We start from the raw sequence: 18,313 nt of genomic DNA, 5'->3' as shown, positions 1-18,313 counted from the left end.
AAAAAAAAAAAAAAAAAAAAAAAAAAAAAAAAAGAAAGAAAGAAAGAAAGAAAGAAAGAAAGAAAGAAAGAAAGAAAGAAAGAAAAGTAAGTCACTATATAGATAACAGAACTGGATCCTAAAAAAAGAAAAAAAAAGTTTGTGTCAGGAAAGATGACTTACCCTGTAAAAGAATTTGCTGCACAAACCTGACAAACCGAGTGCCAAGTTAGAGTTTCTATTCCTGTGACAAAACACTGTGACCAAAAACAATTTGGAGAGGAAGGTGTTTATTTCTACTTATAACTCACAGGTCACATTCCATTGTTGAGGAAAGTCAAGGCAGGAACTCAAGGCAGAAACTGAAGCAAAAGCCATGGAGGAATGTTGCATACTGGCTTTTTCTCCACATACACATACAAGTGCCCAGAATGGCACCACCCACAGTGAGATGGGCTCTCCCTCATCAATCATAGCTTGCCCATAGGCCAATCTGGTAGGGCACTCTCTCAGCTGAAGTTCCCAATGACTTTGTAAAAATGACAAAAACAAAAAAACAACCACACAACTAACCAAGCCACCATGACATTAGACAGCTGACTTCTGTAAATGACTTCCACATTCACACACATATCATACCCACATATACATACATACATACAATAAATTTCTTAAAAATAAAAATGATTAATGTATAATAATTTTAAGGAGTAATTTATTACACTATAGGAACAACTGTGTTCTCCAGTTTTGGTAAAAAGACAGCTAACATTATTTTAAATTTTATGTATATGAAATCTTCTGCCTGGATATATGTATGTGCATTTCTGGTATGGCTGGTGCCCTCAGAGGTCAGAAGAGAACATCAGATCCTCTGACTAGAATTACAGATGGTTGCACAGCACCATGGGGGTGCTGGAAATAGAACCAATGCTTTTAACTTATGAACCCTCTCTCCAGGCCTCCACAAAGACACATTTTTTTAACACATTTCCCCAATGAAGAGTAACATCAATATCTACTCTAAATGTTAATATCTACAGGAAGAAAGCATCCTTCATTTCCCACACACCCAGTTTTATAAGACATCAAGTACTACACTAAATATTAGAAAAGATCATAAGCAAAATGGAATCCTGCATGCCAAGACTTTACATGTATAGAATACAGCACAAACACTCACACAGGATGTTTCTTAGGAAGTGTTATGGTACCCTCTTTTTTGAGTTATTTTTATTTTATGTATATAGGTGTTTTGTCTGCATGTATGTATGTGTACCATGTGAGGCAGTCAGAAGAGGGCATCAGATCACTCAGGATGGGCTTTACAAATGGTTGGAAGCTGCCATGTGGGTGCTGGGAAACAGATTCAGGTCCTCCTAATCACTGCGACATCTCTACAGCTACTGGTCCTGTCTTTTAAATAATAACAACAACAACAACAATAATAATAAACAAATAAATGGATAGATGGACAGATAGGATGCTAGTCTCTATTGGCAGTAACCTTATTTGCTGGGAGGGCTTTAAAGCTGTAATAATTTAGTGGCTTTGTTTGTTTAATCTGCGAGAAGCTATTAATAGACAGGAATGAGTGTTCTCATCATTCTGAATCTCTAGATAAAATTCTGAAGTCCCTGAAACTTCCATGAGAAATGTCTGGTGTTTCCTTGTTTCAGCTATTAAACAATCTCAGGGGAATAAAATGGTACAGTTTAGTTTAGACTCCAATCTCGATTAAAAGAAGAGATACAAACAAACACCAACATTTTATAGAATTTCGGATTTGGAAAAGGTGGATGGATACTTAAGGTTTGATTAGTTCTTACTTACTCAGAATTTACAAAGTTAAACTGTGAGAGGAAGAAGAAAAACTATAAATATATGAAAGACTGAGTCATTAGAAACTGACCCCTGTAGCCTACAGAGTAACAGAGAAAAAGAATGCAGGACTTTAACCACATACTAAGGCTCAGACTGTACCAGGGCCACTTTTCTGAACCTACATCTTCAATTTTAAAGTGAGGTAATAGTCCAGATCTGATAGTGTCTGTGTAATGATTTTAAATACAATACTGGTGAAGCACTGCCTCTGAGGTTAAGAATACATCCTGCTCTTACAGAAGACATGAGTTCAGTTCCCAACACCTATATCAGGCTGTATCATATATATCATAACTTCCTGTAACGTCAGCTCCAATGAACCCAATTGCAGCTGGGGACACCTATGCACCTAGTTAAAAATAAAACTTTAAAAATAAGTCTTGGGGCTAGAGAGTTTGCTCAGAGGTTAAATTAAAAACACTTAGTGCCCTTATAAAGGTCCCAGGTTTGATTTTCAGCACCTATGTAGTTGCCCACAAACATCTGTGACTCCAGTTCCAGGACATTTTATGCCCTCTTCTAGCCTCCTTGGGTACCAGGCAAACATGTGATGCACATACATACGTGCAGGCAAAACACTCTTATACATAAAACAAATCTTGCTGGGTATGGTGCATACACCTTTAATTCCAGCACTCAGGAAGCAGAGACAGGCAGATCTCTGTGAATTTAAGGCCAATCTAATCTACATAGTTTCAGTGCAGTAAGAGATACATAGAGAGACTGGATCTCAAAAAATAGAATAATATAAATCTTTAAAAAATAAATAAATAGGAGATGGACTAGGAGGAAAGGAGAAAGGGAAAACTGTAGCAGGAATAAAAAAAAAAAAAAAAAACTTTAAAATGGGGCTGGAGTGATGTCTCGGCAGTTAAGAGCACTGACTGCTCTTCCAAAGGTCCTAAGTTCAAATCCCAGCAACCAGATGGTGGCTCACAACCATCCATAATGAGATCTGATGCCCTCTTCTGGTGTGTCAAGACAGCTACAGTATACTTAGATATAATAATAAATAAATCTTTAGGACGGAACAAGCAAAAGTCCTGAATCAATTCCCAGCAACCACATGATAGCTCACAACCATCTGTACAGCTACAGTGTACTGATATACATAAAATAAATAAGTCTTTTTTTAAATGTAAAAAAACTATACAAAAAAATAATAAAAATAAACAAAAATAGTGGTGTGCTCATCTACTTCAATAACTTGATCACCACCATTAATTTAGTAGTTAGCACCTTTTCAATCACATTGTACAGGTAGCTACACTAAGAAGTTCAAACTGATATCTGGATAGGAAAATCATATTGAGTAATATATTAGTTCCACAGAGCTGCTAAAAGAAAGCTCCATTAATGGGTGTTTTCAAGACAAGAAAAAGGTATGCTTTCCCAGTTCCGGAGGTTAGAAGTCTAAAACTGCAGGCTTCTTTGTGAATAAGAGAATCTGTCTGGGCATCTTTCCTGGCACATGGGGATAGCCAGTTATCCCTGACAGTCCTGATTCACTCCTCTCTCCAGTTTCTGTCCCTATCTTCATTCTGTGAAATCTCTATGTCTGAATGTCCCCATCAAAGACACCAGTCACCGGATTAGGGTCAGCCTACTCTAACCCATCTGCAAAGTTACTCTTCCAGATAAGGTCACATTCACATGTTCTGCTAGATACAGTTTAGGGTCCCACTACCAACCTACTACAAAACCTTACTTGCTTTCATGAATGCATAAAATAACTTAAAATGAAGTCACCCTTAAACTAATGCATTGTAAAATGACTATATGACCTGAGGTCTTTACTTATCTCACTATATACTTTGACTCCTATTACTGAAGCTACTGTACAATAAGTTGTCTAATTGGTAGCTATAATAAGAAAATATGAAGTGTACATAAAGATACATAGTACATAATGCCAAATTGTTTCTATGTCTTAATTGAAATTATAAAATAATCAAAACGATTAAGAAAGACAACTGTAAGGAAAAAAAGGTGTTAGCCAATCAGAGCATGACTTTAGGACAATGTGACTGAGATACGTTGTTCCATAGGAATATGTAGGCAATATATAAAGAAAATAATTGTTTAAGAAAACATCTGGGGGGCTGGAGAGATGCCTTAGTGGTTAAGAGCACCGACTGCTCTTCCGAAGGTCCTGAGTTCAAATCCCAGCAACCACATGGTGGCTCACAACCATCCGTAATGAGATCTGACACCTTCTTCTGGAATGTTTGAAGACAGCTACGATGTACTTACATATAATAAATATATAAATCTTAGAAAAAGAAAAAAAGAAAACATCTGAAGCCCAGCACAGTGGTGCACACCTTTGATCCCAGCACTCAGGCTCTATGAGTTCAAGGACAGCCTGATCTACAGGGAAGGGAAAAAAAACATGACTATGGCAAGTTTGTTTCTTCAACTTTGTTTAAATGAACCAATTTAGCACTTCAGAGTTCAGAGTGCTAATTATAACATGATAGAACAATTTAGGTTTACCATATTTTATTGCCATTATTAGAAATTAATAATTTTCAAAACCTGAAACTATATTTTTCATTCATTGAATAAACATTTAGTAAACATTCAACAGAACAACATAGAACAGTAAATGATATGATATACACAAGAAGCTATGACTAGGGCACATTAGAGAGTTCTCAAATCCAGAGCAGCAGATGATATCCTAAGGTAAGATGACACTTGATCTGCTTCTTGAATGGCACAACGGAACTACTCAGGGAAATGCAGAAGTGTCTTCGTAATACACACACACACACACACAAATGAACAAAACTAAAAAAATAGAGACAGGGTCTCACTACATAGCCCCGGCCAAACAGCAAGTACACACATACATCAGGTCTTCAGGCCTGCCTGGCACTCAGAGATCTTCCTACCCAGGCCTCCCAAGTGCAAGGATTAATGATGTATACCATCATACCTCCATATAAATTTTTTGAAAACTATATGGAACACATAAAACTAAAAATGTGTGAATATAGAATACCTAATAAAAAGGTTTTCCAGCAGAAAAATTGGGGGATGGCTCCAGTAGCCTTCAAGATTTGTATTTGGGGAGCTGGAGACACAGCTCAGGGGTTAAGAACACCTGTTGCTTTTCCAGAGAGGACTTGGCTTTGGTTCCCTAAACCAACATGGCAGCCTACATCTATTATTAGCTCCATTTCCAGGGGATCTGAAACCCTTTTCTGACCTCCACAGGTACCACATGGCACACATATGGTACACAAGAAAAACATCCGTACACATAAAATATAAATAAATAAACCTTAGAAAAATATTTTTTAATTTAATTTTTATTTTTAACTTATTTTTTACACTCCATATTCCATTCCCTAACCCCCACCCACCCACCCTCTGCTCCACATTCCACACCTCCTCCCCACCCCGTCTCCAAGTGGATGCCCCCACCCCTCACCCCACCTGACCTCTAAACTCCCTGGGGCCTCCAGTCTCTTGAGGGTTAGATGCATCATCGCTGAATGAACACAGACCTGGAAGTCCTCTACTGTATGTGTTGGAGACCTCATATCAGCTGGTGTATGCTGTCTGTTTGGTGGTCCAGTGTTTGAGAGATCTCAGGGTCCAGATTAATTGAGACCGCTGATTCTCTTACAGGATCACCCTTCTCCTCAGCTTCTTTCAGCCTTCCCTAATTCAACAACAGGGTTCAGCTGCTTCTGTAGTTGGCTGCAATCCTCACCAAGGCATAAGCCGGGTGTGGTAGCACATGCCCGCAATCCCAGTACTAAGGAGCAGGGAGGAGGACTAGAAGTTCAAGGTCATCCTTTGCTATACAGTGAGTTGGAAGCCAGACTCAATCTATCTTAGTTAACTAACTATATTAGAGAGAAGATTACACATACACCTATATACAGAGGTGGGATAAAAGAAATCAAAACAAAGAAACGAACAGGTTTTGATCAATTAGAGCAAGAGACTCAAACTCAATTCATAGAATCAACGAATGAATGAAAACATACACAGACTGATATGCCTAATAAAGAGAGCCACTGACACCATGCTGCCTCTCACGGAGCTCCAGCCCAAGAAGGAGGTTCAGTAACGAGGGACTCATAGCCTGGCTTGTATAAAGTGGATTGCCAGCAAATCCACTGGTGATAAAACACACAAAAAACAACTGGCTACAAAAATTACTCACAGGAGTGCCCCCTATACTGCAGGGTGAAGAAACTTCATCACTATGGCCAAGTACTGTGGCACTCCCTGGATTCAGCTGCATTCAGAAGCCCACTAGACTTCATTCATAAGCTCTCCTTCCAATATCTGGTGTGAGAAATTGCTCAAGATTTCAAAACAGATCTGTGCTTCCAGGGTATAGCTAAGAGTGCTTTGTAAGGAGGCAAGTGAAACCTATCTAGCTGGAGTTTTTGAAGACAGCAACCTATTATGCCAAAAGCTATCCAGCTAGCAGGCCGCATACACAGAGAACTTACATAAGAGTCCCACTATGAGAGGAAACATTTCATTCTCAAAAAAAAAAAAAAAAAAAAGTTTTTCCTCTTCTTTCTGTTTTCAGTAGTTCTAAATGTGAGTTACTTTTTCCATGGGATTAAAAGGTACCTAAGTATATGACTACAGATGGAAAAAGCAGGGGACAGAGTATTAACAGTTTTTCTGTTCTCATCTGTGTGTGAATTTTTAATACAAATTCGAGATGTAAATGCAACATACTAATGCAAGTCAAAATGTTTCAGTGAAGGCATTTTTAACAGCTCAAATTTATGACAATTATAAATGAATCTATTAGATTTTTCTGGGGGAAAAAGGAACAAGAAATTAAAAGCATAAACATTATAATAAACATTGAAACATGATGGCACACACTGTTAGTCCTAACAGTCAGGGGTTAAGGCAGGAGAAACATGAGTTCCAGGTCAGCCTGGGATACATATTGAGAGCCTGTATTTTAAACAAATAGGAAGGGAGGGAGGGAGGAGGGAACCGGGCATGCTATCTACAAGAGTTTAAAAACCACAGCTCTGGCCTAAACTCTTCCCTCTTTCTACTCCTACATTATGCCAGCCTAACCACTAAATTCATTAACAGAAACAGGTTCTGGAGAAAAAAGGAATAGAAGTCGAATAAGCAATTATTTTTTACTCATTTCTTTTAAAAATGTGCTACAGAACAGCCATAGAAAGATGAAAGTCTAACAAATCTATTTGCCCAGAAAGACCAAATTTACTCACATCTACAATTTCCTCTTTTAACACAGCTTTACAACTTTAAAATTTAAACTATATAAAATTAGTTAGACTATCTTACTTATACAAAAGTTAGCCTGTTCCTTCCAACTGTATTTCTAACACCTATGTATGACAAAAAACCAAAAATACAATAAAGTCATTTTAAAAGCATCAACATAAATATAAAAGTAACTGCATCAATTTTGTTCTGATGGGCTTTCTGCCATAGTAGTTACCTTGTCTCCTTACTCACAGAATGAGATGGAAGAAAAAAAAAAAAGGCTTCAAGTATATAGTTTCCCCAATAGCACAGAAAAACTAACTACATAAAGCTGAACTGACTACAGTTTAAGCCTCTATTACAGAAGGAATTTGCCAAAGAGAATTCCTAATATATATATATATATATATATATATATATATACACATATATACACACACATACACACACCACACATATACATATATATACACATACATACACACATGTAATCCTAATTCTCAGGTACCATGTTCAACTGTTTGTAAACTTATTTCTTAAAAGAAGGAAAATAGTTTAAAAAAAAAAAAAAGCTTTAGGTGTCAGAGGGTGATATTACAGGGTAACTGCCAGCATGAGTATGTTTATTCTGTTTGTCCTTCAGTAAGGAGCCGCCCTTAAAAGTCCACAATCTTTTCCTGTTCTTTCTCTCCAACCACAATAACCTTTTGTATCCTTCCTTTACTAGCAACATTCTGCCAAAGACTACAGGAAGTACATTAATACACAGAAGTTGACTGTAGCAATTTCAGCTTGAGTACTGCAAATGAATTTACAAACACTTTAGTGACTAGCTATCTTTAAGCCAGATTTGGTTTTACCCTAAGATTTAGTGCAACTTGGCCATCTTTTAGGGCTACTTTATTTGCAGAGATCCATTTGTTATGCTAGTATAAACACACACACACACACACACGAGTCATCTGTTATTTCTGGAGAATTACAAAGTGAACTTCATAAACCATGCTTAAAAATAAAACGTTAATACTCCTGTAGGAAACTGAATCTGCCATACAACCCATAGGTTCACCACTCGAATTCTATTAAGTGTAAATTAAGTGAGAGTCAGCAACATTTCCCTTTCTTTTTTTTTAATTCCTAACATTCTTCTAAAGATGTATTACAAGTATTGCATGTGCTTGAAGGCACATCTTTCAAATTGATGTCAAATAATCCATCTCAAGTTTAAATGAATTTACACACACATACACGCAGACATATTGGAAAGATATTCATATACTATTCTATAGTACATGCTCTCCTGAAACTCATCACACACCTCCAAAGAACTGAAATTACATGCATACCTGTCTGCTGCTTCTCTTAATAAGCAATTTGCATTTTATTTGAAATTTCAAGGCAAAAATAAAATAAGTTTCACAAAAGTTAATATAAGTTCAGGCGGTGGTGGTGCACACCTTTAACCCCAGCACTTGGGAGGCAGAGGCAGGCAGATTTCTGAGTTCGAGGCCAGTCTGGTCTACAAAGTGAGTTCCAGGACAGCCAGGGTTATACAGAGAAACCCTGTCTCAAAAACCAAAAAAAAAAAAAAAAAAAAAAAAAAAAAAAAAAAAAAAAAAAAAAATTATAGTGTTAAAGTGAGTCTTCTATATGTCCTCTGAATCTCATAAGTGCTCAATCTTTTTGGCAATCAATCTTTTGTATAGAGAACACCAGTATTACTATTAAAAATCCGTAAGTAACAATAAAGAATGGACATCTGACCAAAATGCTATGTTAGTGGCTCTGAATAGAAAGAATTTAGGATAGCTGACTGGAAGACTACATATATCCACAGAGAGAAGTGCAAGAACTACACCCACCCCACTCCCTTTGTGAGCATTGTTATATCCATAATATCTAGAAATGTATTCGGTGTTTGTCAATGTATGAAAAGATTTTTAAATAAACATGTAATTTTAAGATAGTGTATCATTAGCTTAAGAATGTAGTAAAATGATGGAATTTGTCTAGTATGTATCCACCCTGGGCTCAATCCCCAGTACCACAACATGAATAAAATGAAACAGAATAATACCAAAAACAATGAAATGGGTTGAGCTTGGCAGCATGTGTCTTTAGTCCCATCACTTGGGAGGCAGAGGCAGGAGGATCTCTAAACTAGAAGCCAGACTATTCTATATTTGAGGTGGAGTCAACTTCGAATATACTGGGAGACTGTCTCAAAGAAAGGAAAAGGAATTAAAATTGACATATTGGGGCAAGGGGACAAATATGTATTAATGTGAAACCTTTTACTTTGTATGTTAAACTAAAATTTTTAAATAAATTTTTAAAGAACAGGTAAAGAAATTAAAAAAAAAGAAGTTCAAAACATAAATTAGAATTCCCCTTTTTTTTCCTTTTTCTTTTCTTCTATTATCTTTTCTTCTTTTAGTGCAGGAGATCAAAGTCTTGCACATACTGGGCAAATACTCTGAACTATGTTAGCAGCCACCATTTTATGGGGGATATAAGACTTGCTTGCTTATTTATTCACTTCTCTTTTGTGTGTAAGGAGGTAGGGGTGCATGTGTGTGAGTATGAATGCCTGTGGAGGTCAGGGGGACTATCTCAACTGTCAGTCTTCAAATTCTACCTTGTTTAAGACATAGTCTCTTCCTAGTTGTGGCATGTATACTAGGATTGCTGCCGGTGTGTGTGTGGCAATTCTCTTATCCAACTCCCTTCTCACTGGAGATCACAGATGCACGCTACTCTATCTAGCTTGTATGTGGGTTCTGAGGATCCCAGATCATCACTTTCATACAACAAGAAATTGCTCCCTGCACCATCTTTTGAACTCAAAACTTCCTATTTAGAGGACATACCAACAATAAATAACAGTTGAGACCATGGAGCTCCCAAACCGGATCATTAGACAGTACAATGACAGAAAGAGGGATTATCACAGCAAAGTCCCACAAGAATGGCAAATGCTGAAATTTTCAACTAATTTTTAAATGTTTATATGTAGGCACTGGAGAGATAGCTCAGTGGTTAAGAGCACTAGATGCTCTTACAGAGGACTCGGGTTTCATTCCCAGCACCCATAACTGTCCATAACAACTCTAGTCCTAGGGGATCTGATGCCCTGTCAGCTTCCATAGACACCAAGCACACACATAATACACACAATTACAAGAAGGCAAAATGCTAGTATACAACATAAAAGTAATTTAAAAATTTATATGTGTGTATATATATATATATATATATATATATGTAATAGCTAAACATATATGCCTTTAAAAATATTTAATAGCTTAAACCAAAAATAAATGCTAAAATTAAGACAAATTCTACTTGATTTTTCTCTAAGCTTTGCCAAACATTTATTTCAATGTAATGAAATTTCATAGTTCCAGAACAGGAACAAACTATGGGCACAACAAAAAGTAGAGGAAATGATTTTGGAAGAGGTAAGAATCTATCATCATTCCTGGAGATTCAATCATAAAAACTTAACCATATCTATGGAATTTTCTAACTCACCACAGCCACCAAACAAATTATAAAATCTTATTAGGCTCAATATCACTTATGTAGCAATATCGCTACATAATCCTGAGTCTAGAGTTCAGATCCCTGATGCCCATGTAAATATGGGGCCAGCATGGTGGTCCACCTCTAATCTTAGCATTCTGAGGTGCAGACACAGGATCCCTAAGCAAGCTGTCTAGCTAGACTAACTCTGCTACCCTGGTTCAAGCGAGAAACATCACCTACAATCTTCTTTATTATAAGAAGCAATGGGACTTACTTTAAATTTTAAATGGATCAAACAAGGGGAATTAGCTAGAACTACCCAATGAGATCTTATCACAAAAATAAAACAAAACAAAATTAATTTTGGCAGGGCCTAGTGGCACACAGCTTTAATCCCAGCACTCAAGAAGCAGAGGCAAGCAGATCTCTGAGTTTGAAGCCAGCCTGTTCCACACAGACAATTTAGAATTAGCCAGGATGTCTTGGTTAGAGCTTGTCTTTTTGTCTTTTTAAAAAAAAAACGAATCAGACAGTGGTGGTGGCACACATCTTTAATCCCAGAACCCTGGAAGCAGAGGCAGATAAATCTCTGAGTTCTAGGCTAGCCTGGTCTACAGATCAAATCTCAGAGCAGCCAAGCCATAGAGAAGCCTTGTGCCAAACAACCAAGAAAATTTTGTTTTTAAGTTAGGAAACCAAAGGCTAGATGGTCAGAAATGGGCAGGCAGCCAAAGAAGATTCCAAGGTTCTCTTTGACAGGAGATATGATCTTAAGCCAAGAAGAGGCACACCTAAGACAGAAATTGCAATCCCCACTCACCTGTGCATACTCTCTTTCAATAGCAGCCTTCTTCTGACTGAAAGTCCTAGAAATACAAACAAAAATTTATCATCAAGAGCAGAACTTTAAAGCCCCATGTAAATTTATCAATACAGCTACTGCCTAGTAAGATATATTGGGGGGCGGGGGGGTGTATTCCTCTTTATGAGCTCAGAACACAGGAAACCACACCAGCACAGTCTCTGCTGTTTTTCACAGCAGTTACAGTAACAAGTACAAGGCCCCTGGAAGCTGTGATGTAGGACTATACTTTGTTTCAGATTCTATGGTTCATATTTTAATTCTATGGCTCATATTTAATATGGCTGGGCACAAAGGTGTATGCATACAGTCCCAGCTACTCAGGAGCAAGAGGCAGGAGAACTGCCCATAAGTTTAGAATTAGGTAATACAGCAAAATTCCTGTCTCAATAATAATAATAATAATAAAGCAAAGAAGTACCCAAACAAACAACCCAACTAAATGGCCAATAATGATGAAAACAAAATCCTGTGATAAATAGCTCCAAGGTTGGGGAGACAGCTCAATGGTAAAGTACTTAACACTGTCTAATGAGCTGAGTTCAGATCCCTGGAACTCACATACAAGCTGTGCAATAACACATGTGCATCTATAATCACAGCACACCCACACTGGGAAACAAGAGGACAAAGAAGAGAATCACCAGAAACTCTCAGGCCAGCTAGCCTAGTATACACAGCAGTGAACAAAACGGAGACTGTCCTTTGACTTTCATACAAACACAATGGCACATATGCATCGAGCCAGAGACAGACAGACAGACAGACAGACAGACAGACAGACACAAATACACACCATAAAATAAATGGATGGATGAATGGATGGATGAATGGATGGATGGATGAAGCAATGAATGGATGGAAAGACTGACAGACACACACATACACACACACACACACACACAAGTTAAACAAGTGGGAAGGATTCTTGAAGATGGTGTATAAGGAACAGCCAGGAATCTGTCACCAATCTAGACAACAATGACACTGGAAGAATCTGTCTCAGGTAACCACTTTGTATAGAGTCAATTGAATGCATGTTACTTACAGGTGGTGGGGTAAAGGGACTCCTCACCAATGCAAAAAGAGAAAAAGAATATTAAAAAAAGAAAGCACTAAATACTGAGAATAATTCTGTAGAAATTAATGATCTAGCAAGATGGTTCAGTGGATAAAGGCACTTGCTACCAAGTCTGATGACCTCAGTTTGGTCCCTGAGGACGACACGGTAGGAGAGAACCAACTTCTGTAGTCAGTCAGTCTGTCTGTTTGTCTGTTTGTATGTGTGTGTGTGTGTGTGTGTGTGTGTGTGTGTCTCTCTCTCACTCTCTCACATACACACCACACACACACACATCAAAACCTTTTTTAAAAAAATTATATGCCAACAAATTATGTAACATTAATGAAAACAAATATCTAAAAATAAAATCCACCAAGGCTAAAACAACACAGTTCAGAAAGATAGTTCTGTGGGTTAAAAAATAACAATTCTTCCTTATAAACATAAATGAAAAATATTCTCAACACAAAACTAGCAAACCAAGTTCAGCACCACATTATGAAAAATACAGGGGGCTGGAGAAATGGCTCAGCAGTTCAGAGGACCTCTTGGAGAGGACTGGGGTTCCATTCCCATCACATATGTGATGGCTCACAACCATCAGTAACTCCAATTCCACCAGGTCCAACAAGCTCTTCTAACCTTGAGCACCAGGCACATACGTAGTATACATAAATACATACATGCATGCATACATACATACATACATACATACATACAGGAAAAAAATACTCATACACATAAATAAATATAAAACAAAAAGGAAGTTAACTACAGTGAGCTGACCCACCATTTCACCTCTGAAAACATCTGGAAAACCTGTCAATAAATTTTCTAAGTAGGATTTTTCCAAAAAGCCAGAGGCTCCTTAGGTCATCTTCAAACTGCTTCACTTTATTCTGTAGTGCTATCTTCTACACTACCAAAAGTGGGATTTTTCATATTTTATAAAAAAGAAAGCAAATATTTAAATCATTTAGGCCTAACTATTACTCATCTTGAAATAAGGATATCTGGACCAGTAATACAGCTCAGCAGTCAAAAGTGCTTGCTGACAAGTCTGATAACCTGACTTCAATCCCCAGAACCTACAAGGTAGGACAGAATTGACACTCATAAGCTGTCCTTTGACCTCCACACACACGCCATGCCACACAGGTCCATATACATATGCACAAAAGAAGCTTACATAATCGTTTTCAAAGGAAGAAAAATGTTTATGTGAATCCTAAGCATAAAGGAACCGAGTATTATTATTCTGAGTATACAAGTCAACTAACTTAAATATTTTCAGACTTCTTTATCACCCTGTGTTGTGTTCCTATTCTTATCCCTTGGTAATCACTAATGTAAATTTCTGTCTCCACAAATTTGCCTAGTCTATATATTTCATATGAAAAGAATAAGGTAACATGTGACTTTTTGTACCTGGATTCTTTCAGTTAGCTTACTTTAAAAAATGTGTGCATGGAGCCGGGCATGGTGGCGCATGCCTTTAATCCCAGCACTCGGGAGGCAGAGGCAGGCGTGGATTTCTGAGTTCGAGGCCAGCCTGGCTACAAAGTGAGTTCCACAACAGCCAGAGCTATACAGAAAAACCCTGTCTCGAAAAACTAAAAAAAAAAGTGTGTATGTGTATTTACATGTGTACATGCTCAAGCATGGTACATATGAAGGCCAAAGGACAACCTGAGGTATCCACCTATTTCAATATAGGATCTCTCATTCACCTCAAGTTCACTCATTTAACTACGATGGCTGGCCAGCAAGCCCAGGGATCCTCCTGTCTCTACTTCCCCAGGGCTGGAATTACATGTACCACTACACCCAACAATTTTACATTTGTTCTACAGATGGAACTCAGGTCCTCATGCTTGTGAGTGCTTTACTGAGCCATCCTCCCAACAGCATTTAGCTTATAAGATTTGTCCAAGGGGCTGGAGAGATGGCTCAGCGGTTAAGAGCACTGACTACTCTTCCAGAGGTCCTGAGTTCAATTCTCAGCAACCACATGGTGGCTCATAACCATCTGTAATAAGACCTAATGCCCTGTTCTGGTGTGTCTGAAGACAGCTACAGTGTAGTCACATTAAATAAATAAATAAATAAATAAATAAATAAATCTTTAAAAAAAAAAGATTTGTCCAAGTAACGTGCTATCAATGCTTCATCTATTTTTAACTGCTGAATAATATCCCACCATATTATAACACATTTTGTTTATCCCTTGACCTAGTGATAGACATGAGTCATTACAAGATGTTAGCTATTAAAAATAGTGTTGCCATAGCATCCATACACATTATACATGCTATACATATACATCATACTATTATATACATATAATAGTATAATATATATTATATGTTTATAACTTGTGTGTGTGGCTACAAGCATGCTATAACACAATGTAAAGGTCAGAGAACAACTTCATTGTATTGTTTCCCTACTTCCACCTTCACATAAATTCTGATGATTGGACTTAGCTCATCAGGATTTATTGACCGAGTCATCTGCTGGCCTGAGATGTATGTATAAGATCAGCTAGAGCATATGATAATTTTGCTTTAACTTTTGAGGACGTTTTGGAATAATCTCAATAACTACTGTACGATTTTGTACCTGTGGCATATTTTAAATTTAATAGTTAAATACTAAAAGAGCAAATCTTTCAAAATAAGCCAGGTATGGTAGTACAAACCTATAATCCTAGCCACCTGGGAGGGTAGCTTAGCCTGGCCAGGTTAGCAAGACCTTTTTTCAAAATAAAATGAAAAGGGCTAGGGATGTAGTATAGTAGGAGAGGACTTGTCTAGAATGTACAATGCCCTGAGAGCTGACCTCCCTAAATCATGAATGTTCTTTAGGTTTTTTTGTTTTGAATGGATGTTCCCTTGGTAGCCCATGCTGGCTTTAAACTCCTCACCTCTCTATCTCAACTTCCTGAGTGTTGGAATTACAAGCATGTGCCACCACACCCAGATACAAATCTGTATTTACAGGGGGGGGGGCATATGTGTACATGCATGCATGCATGCACCTGCCCCCAGAAGCAAGAGGTATTGGATCCTCCTGGACATGGAGTTACAGGATGCTGTGAGACACCTGATATGGGTGCTGAGAACTGAACTTAAGTCCTCTACAACAGTGGTTCTCAACCTTTCCTAATGTTGTGACTCTTTAATAGAGTTCCTCACCTTTTGGAACCCCCAACCATAAAATTATTTTTGTTGCTTCTTCATAACTATATTTTTGCTACTGTTATGAATTATAATGTAAACATCTGGTTTTCTGAGGATCTTTGGTGACTCCTGGACCCTCAAAGGGATCACAACCCATTTATTGAGAACCACTCCATGCTTTTAACATCTACGCCTTCTCCAGCCTCATACAGATGTTCTTAATGGCATCTAGAATAGAGAATCTTACAGACTATGCATGTAGCTCAGAGGTAGAAGCTCTACTTAGCACATGAGAAGATATGATCAGGGTAATGGTTGCTGACTGGAAATTTCTTATTAAAAATTAATTTGTCACATCAGTGTTGAAAACCCACAGAATCAACTAACATAGACTCAAGGACTCAACAAAGACTGAACTGCCTATCATGGAGCTTTCATGGGGCTGACCTAACTCTGCGTAGGTTATGGTTGTATAGCTTGGTCTCCTGGTAGGACTCCTAACAGTGAGAGCAGGGTCTGACTCTGACTCTTTTATCTGCTTCTAGGTCCCTTTTCTTCCCACTGGGTTGCCTTGTCCAACCTTAATACAAGGGGAGGTGCCTAGTTTTACTGCAATCTGATATGCTATGTTTAGTTGATATTCCTGGGAGGCCAGCCCTTTTCTGAAGGGAAATGGAGGAGGAGTGTATTGGGGGGGTTGGGGGAACAAGGAGGAGAGAAAAGATGGAAAAGTGTGGTCGGTGTATAATATATGAGAGAAAAATACATTTAAAAATGGAAAAAATGAAGGCCTAGGATTATGAATCCTTCACAGAAAGTATTCATTTTATTTTGTTCAAATTTATCAGAGGTATAATAGATATGGCCTTTAAAAATGCATTTCGTAAATCAGAAGCCCTGAAAATAAAAATTACTCCCTAATGCATAAACTGCAAAGTGAATGCTATGTTAGCATTGTGAAAAAAGTATAATGTTGTTTATACTCCTCAGAGCTCTTGGGTGACCAGGAATACTGTGAACAAGCAGAGCAAACCTACCTACCTACTTATCCATCCATCCACATACATGCGCATTTGGAGAGAGACACAGGTGTTTGCTTGCTTGTTTGTTAGATAAAGTCTTGTCAAGTAGTCCAGACTGACCTCAAACTCCCCGCCCCCCTGTCTCTACCTGCCAAGTGCTGTAAATACACATAGACACCCACACCTAGATCTGAGCAGTAATAATTTTCAAAGAAATTTTTTTTTCTGAGCAACGTATCTCAACAGAAGCTTAAAATACTCAATGAAGCATGCTTTTTGTTGCTCTACTTACAGCTCTCCACAAAAGGCAGAAGAGATATAATGTAATTCTTAAAGGCCCCAGGCCTTTTAGAACAGTAAGTAATTACTCACTCCAACTCAAAGTCACCATCTGCAACAGCCCCTACACAGCAGTTGGCCGGACCTCCTCTGAAGCTTTAAAGGCAGGCATGGCTGTGGAGGTACTAGATTTACGCTTCCTCCAATAGAAGGCTTTTTGTTCACCTCAAAAACCTGTCATTCAGTGCGGCTACCTTCTTCAGTGGTCTTAGCACTACCTTCTAAATAACACACTGCAGCTTCTCCATGAGAATTTGTTGCTTCCTTGGATGCTTTTTCTTTTACTAGCATAAAGATGGCTTTTTCCTTAAATGTCATGAGCCAACTAGCTGGCTTCAAATTTTCCTCTGCAGTTTTTTCACCTCTCCCAGTGTTCATAGACTTGAAGGGAGTAGGGTAGGCTCTGGACAAGGCTTTGGATAATGCAGTGGCTGGTGTGATCTATGCAAACAACAGAAACTTTCTCTAAAGCAAAATGGCTTTTGTGCTTTCCCTATCTCCTACCATTTGTATCCCCTGAAGTAACAATTTTAAATTTCCTTTTCCAACCTCTTTTTTTTTTTTGGTCACAAAGTGGTACAAAAGGCCTATCTTTCAAGATGCCTTCCCCACTAACCTTAATCATTTCTAGCTTTTGCCCTCGAGAGAAACAAATGCACCTCTCTCTTCAACTGGTTGGTTTCCATAACAGTTGGGAGTAGGAAGGTCCAGAAAATGAAAAGGTATGGCATCAGATGATCAGCAGAGCAGTCAGAACACATACAATAGTTATTAAATTCTCCATTTGATGTGGGTACAGTTCATGGTATTACAAAACAAATATAATAGTAACATGAGGGGTCACTGACTTCAGAGCAATATACAAGCAATAATGGAAAAGTTGTCAATTATTTCAAGAATTATCAAAATCTGACCTTGAGATACAAAGTAACAAACCTCTGGAAAAATGGTACCAACTAATTTATTTACAGCAGGTTATCACAAACCTTTAATTAAGTTAATTTACTTTTACTTTACAGTGTCTTATTTTATTTGGGGGAATGAATTCTCACGACATTTCTAAGACTAGCATTAAACTCAGAGGCTCAGACTTTCCCAAAGTAGAGTGAACTATAGACATAACTACCATATTGAACCTCAAAGTTTCAATTTGTAAGATAAACAAAACAAACAACAACCTACTCTGAAGCACAAAGTACAAAAAAGTATCCAGCATAAAGAA

General features: G+C 37.8%; 1 protein-coding gene across 2 annotated transcripts in view; it reads right to left on the bottom strand.

Moving 5' to 3' along the window:
* The window catches only part of Fchsd2 (FCH and double SH3 domains 2), a 169,756-nt gene that overhangs the window by 128,758 nt on the left and 22,685 nt on the right, over positions 1–18,313 (bottom strand). For both annotated transcript variants that reach the window (XM_021167292.2, XM_021167291.2), the window contains exon 3: positions 11,444–11,489. In XM_021167292.2, coding sequence (XP_021022951.1) covers positions 11,444–11,489 — 46 coding nt within the window. The remainder of the gene's footprint in view (positions 1–11,443; positions 11,490–18,313) is intronic.

This window comes from Mus caroli, chromosome 7, assembly GCF_900094665.2.
Source record: "Mus caroli chromosome 7, CAROLI_EIJ_v1.1, whole genome shotgun sequence".
Lineage (NCBI taxonomy): Eukaryota > Metazoa > Chordata > Mammalia > Rodentia > Muridae > Mus > Mus caroli.
This window is presented reverse-complemented; position numbering and strand designations above follow the sequence as displayed.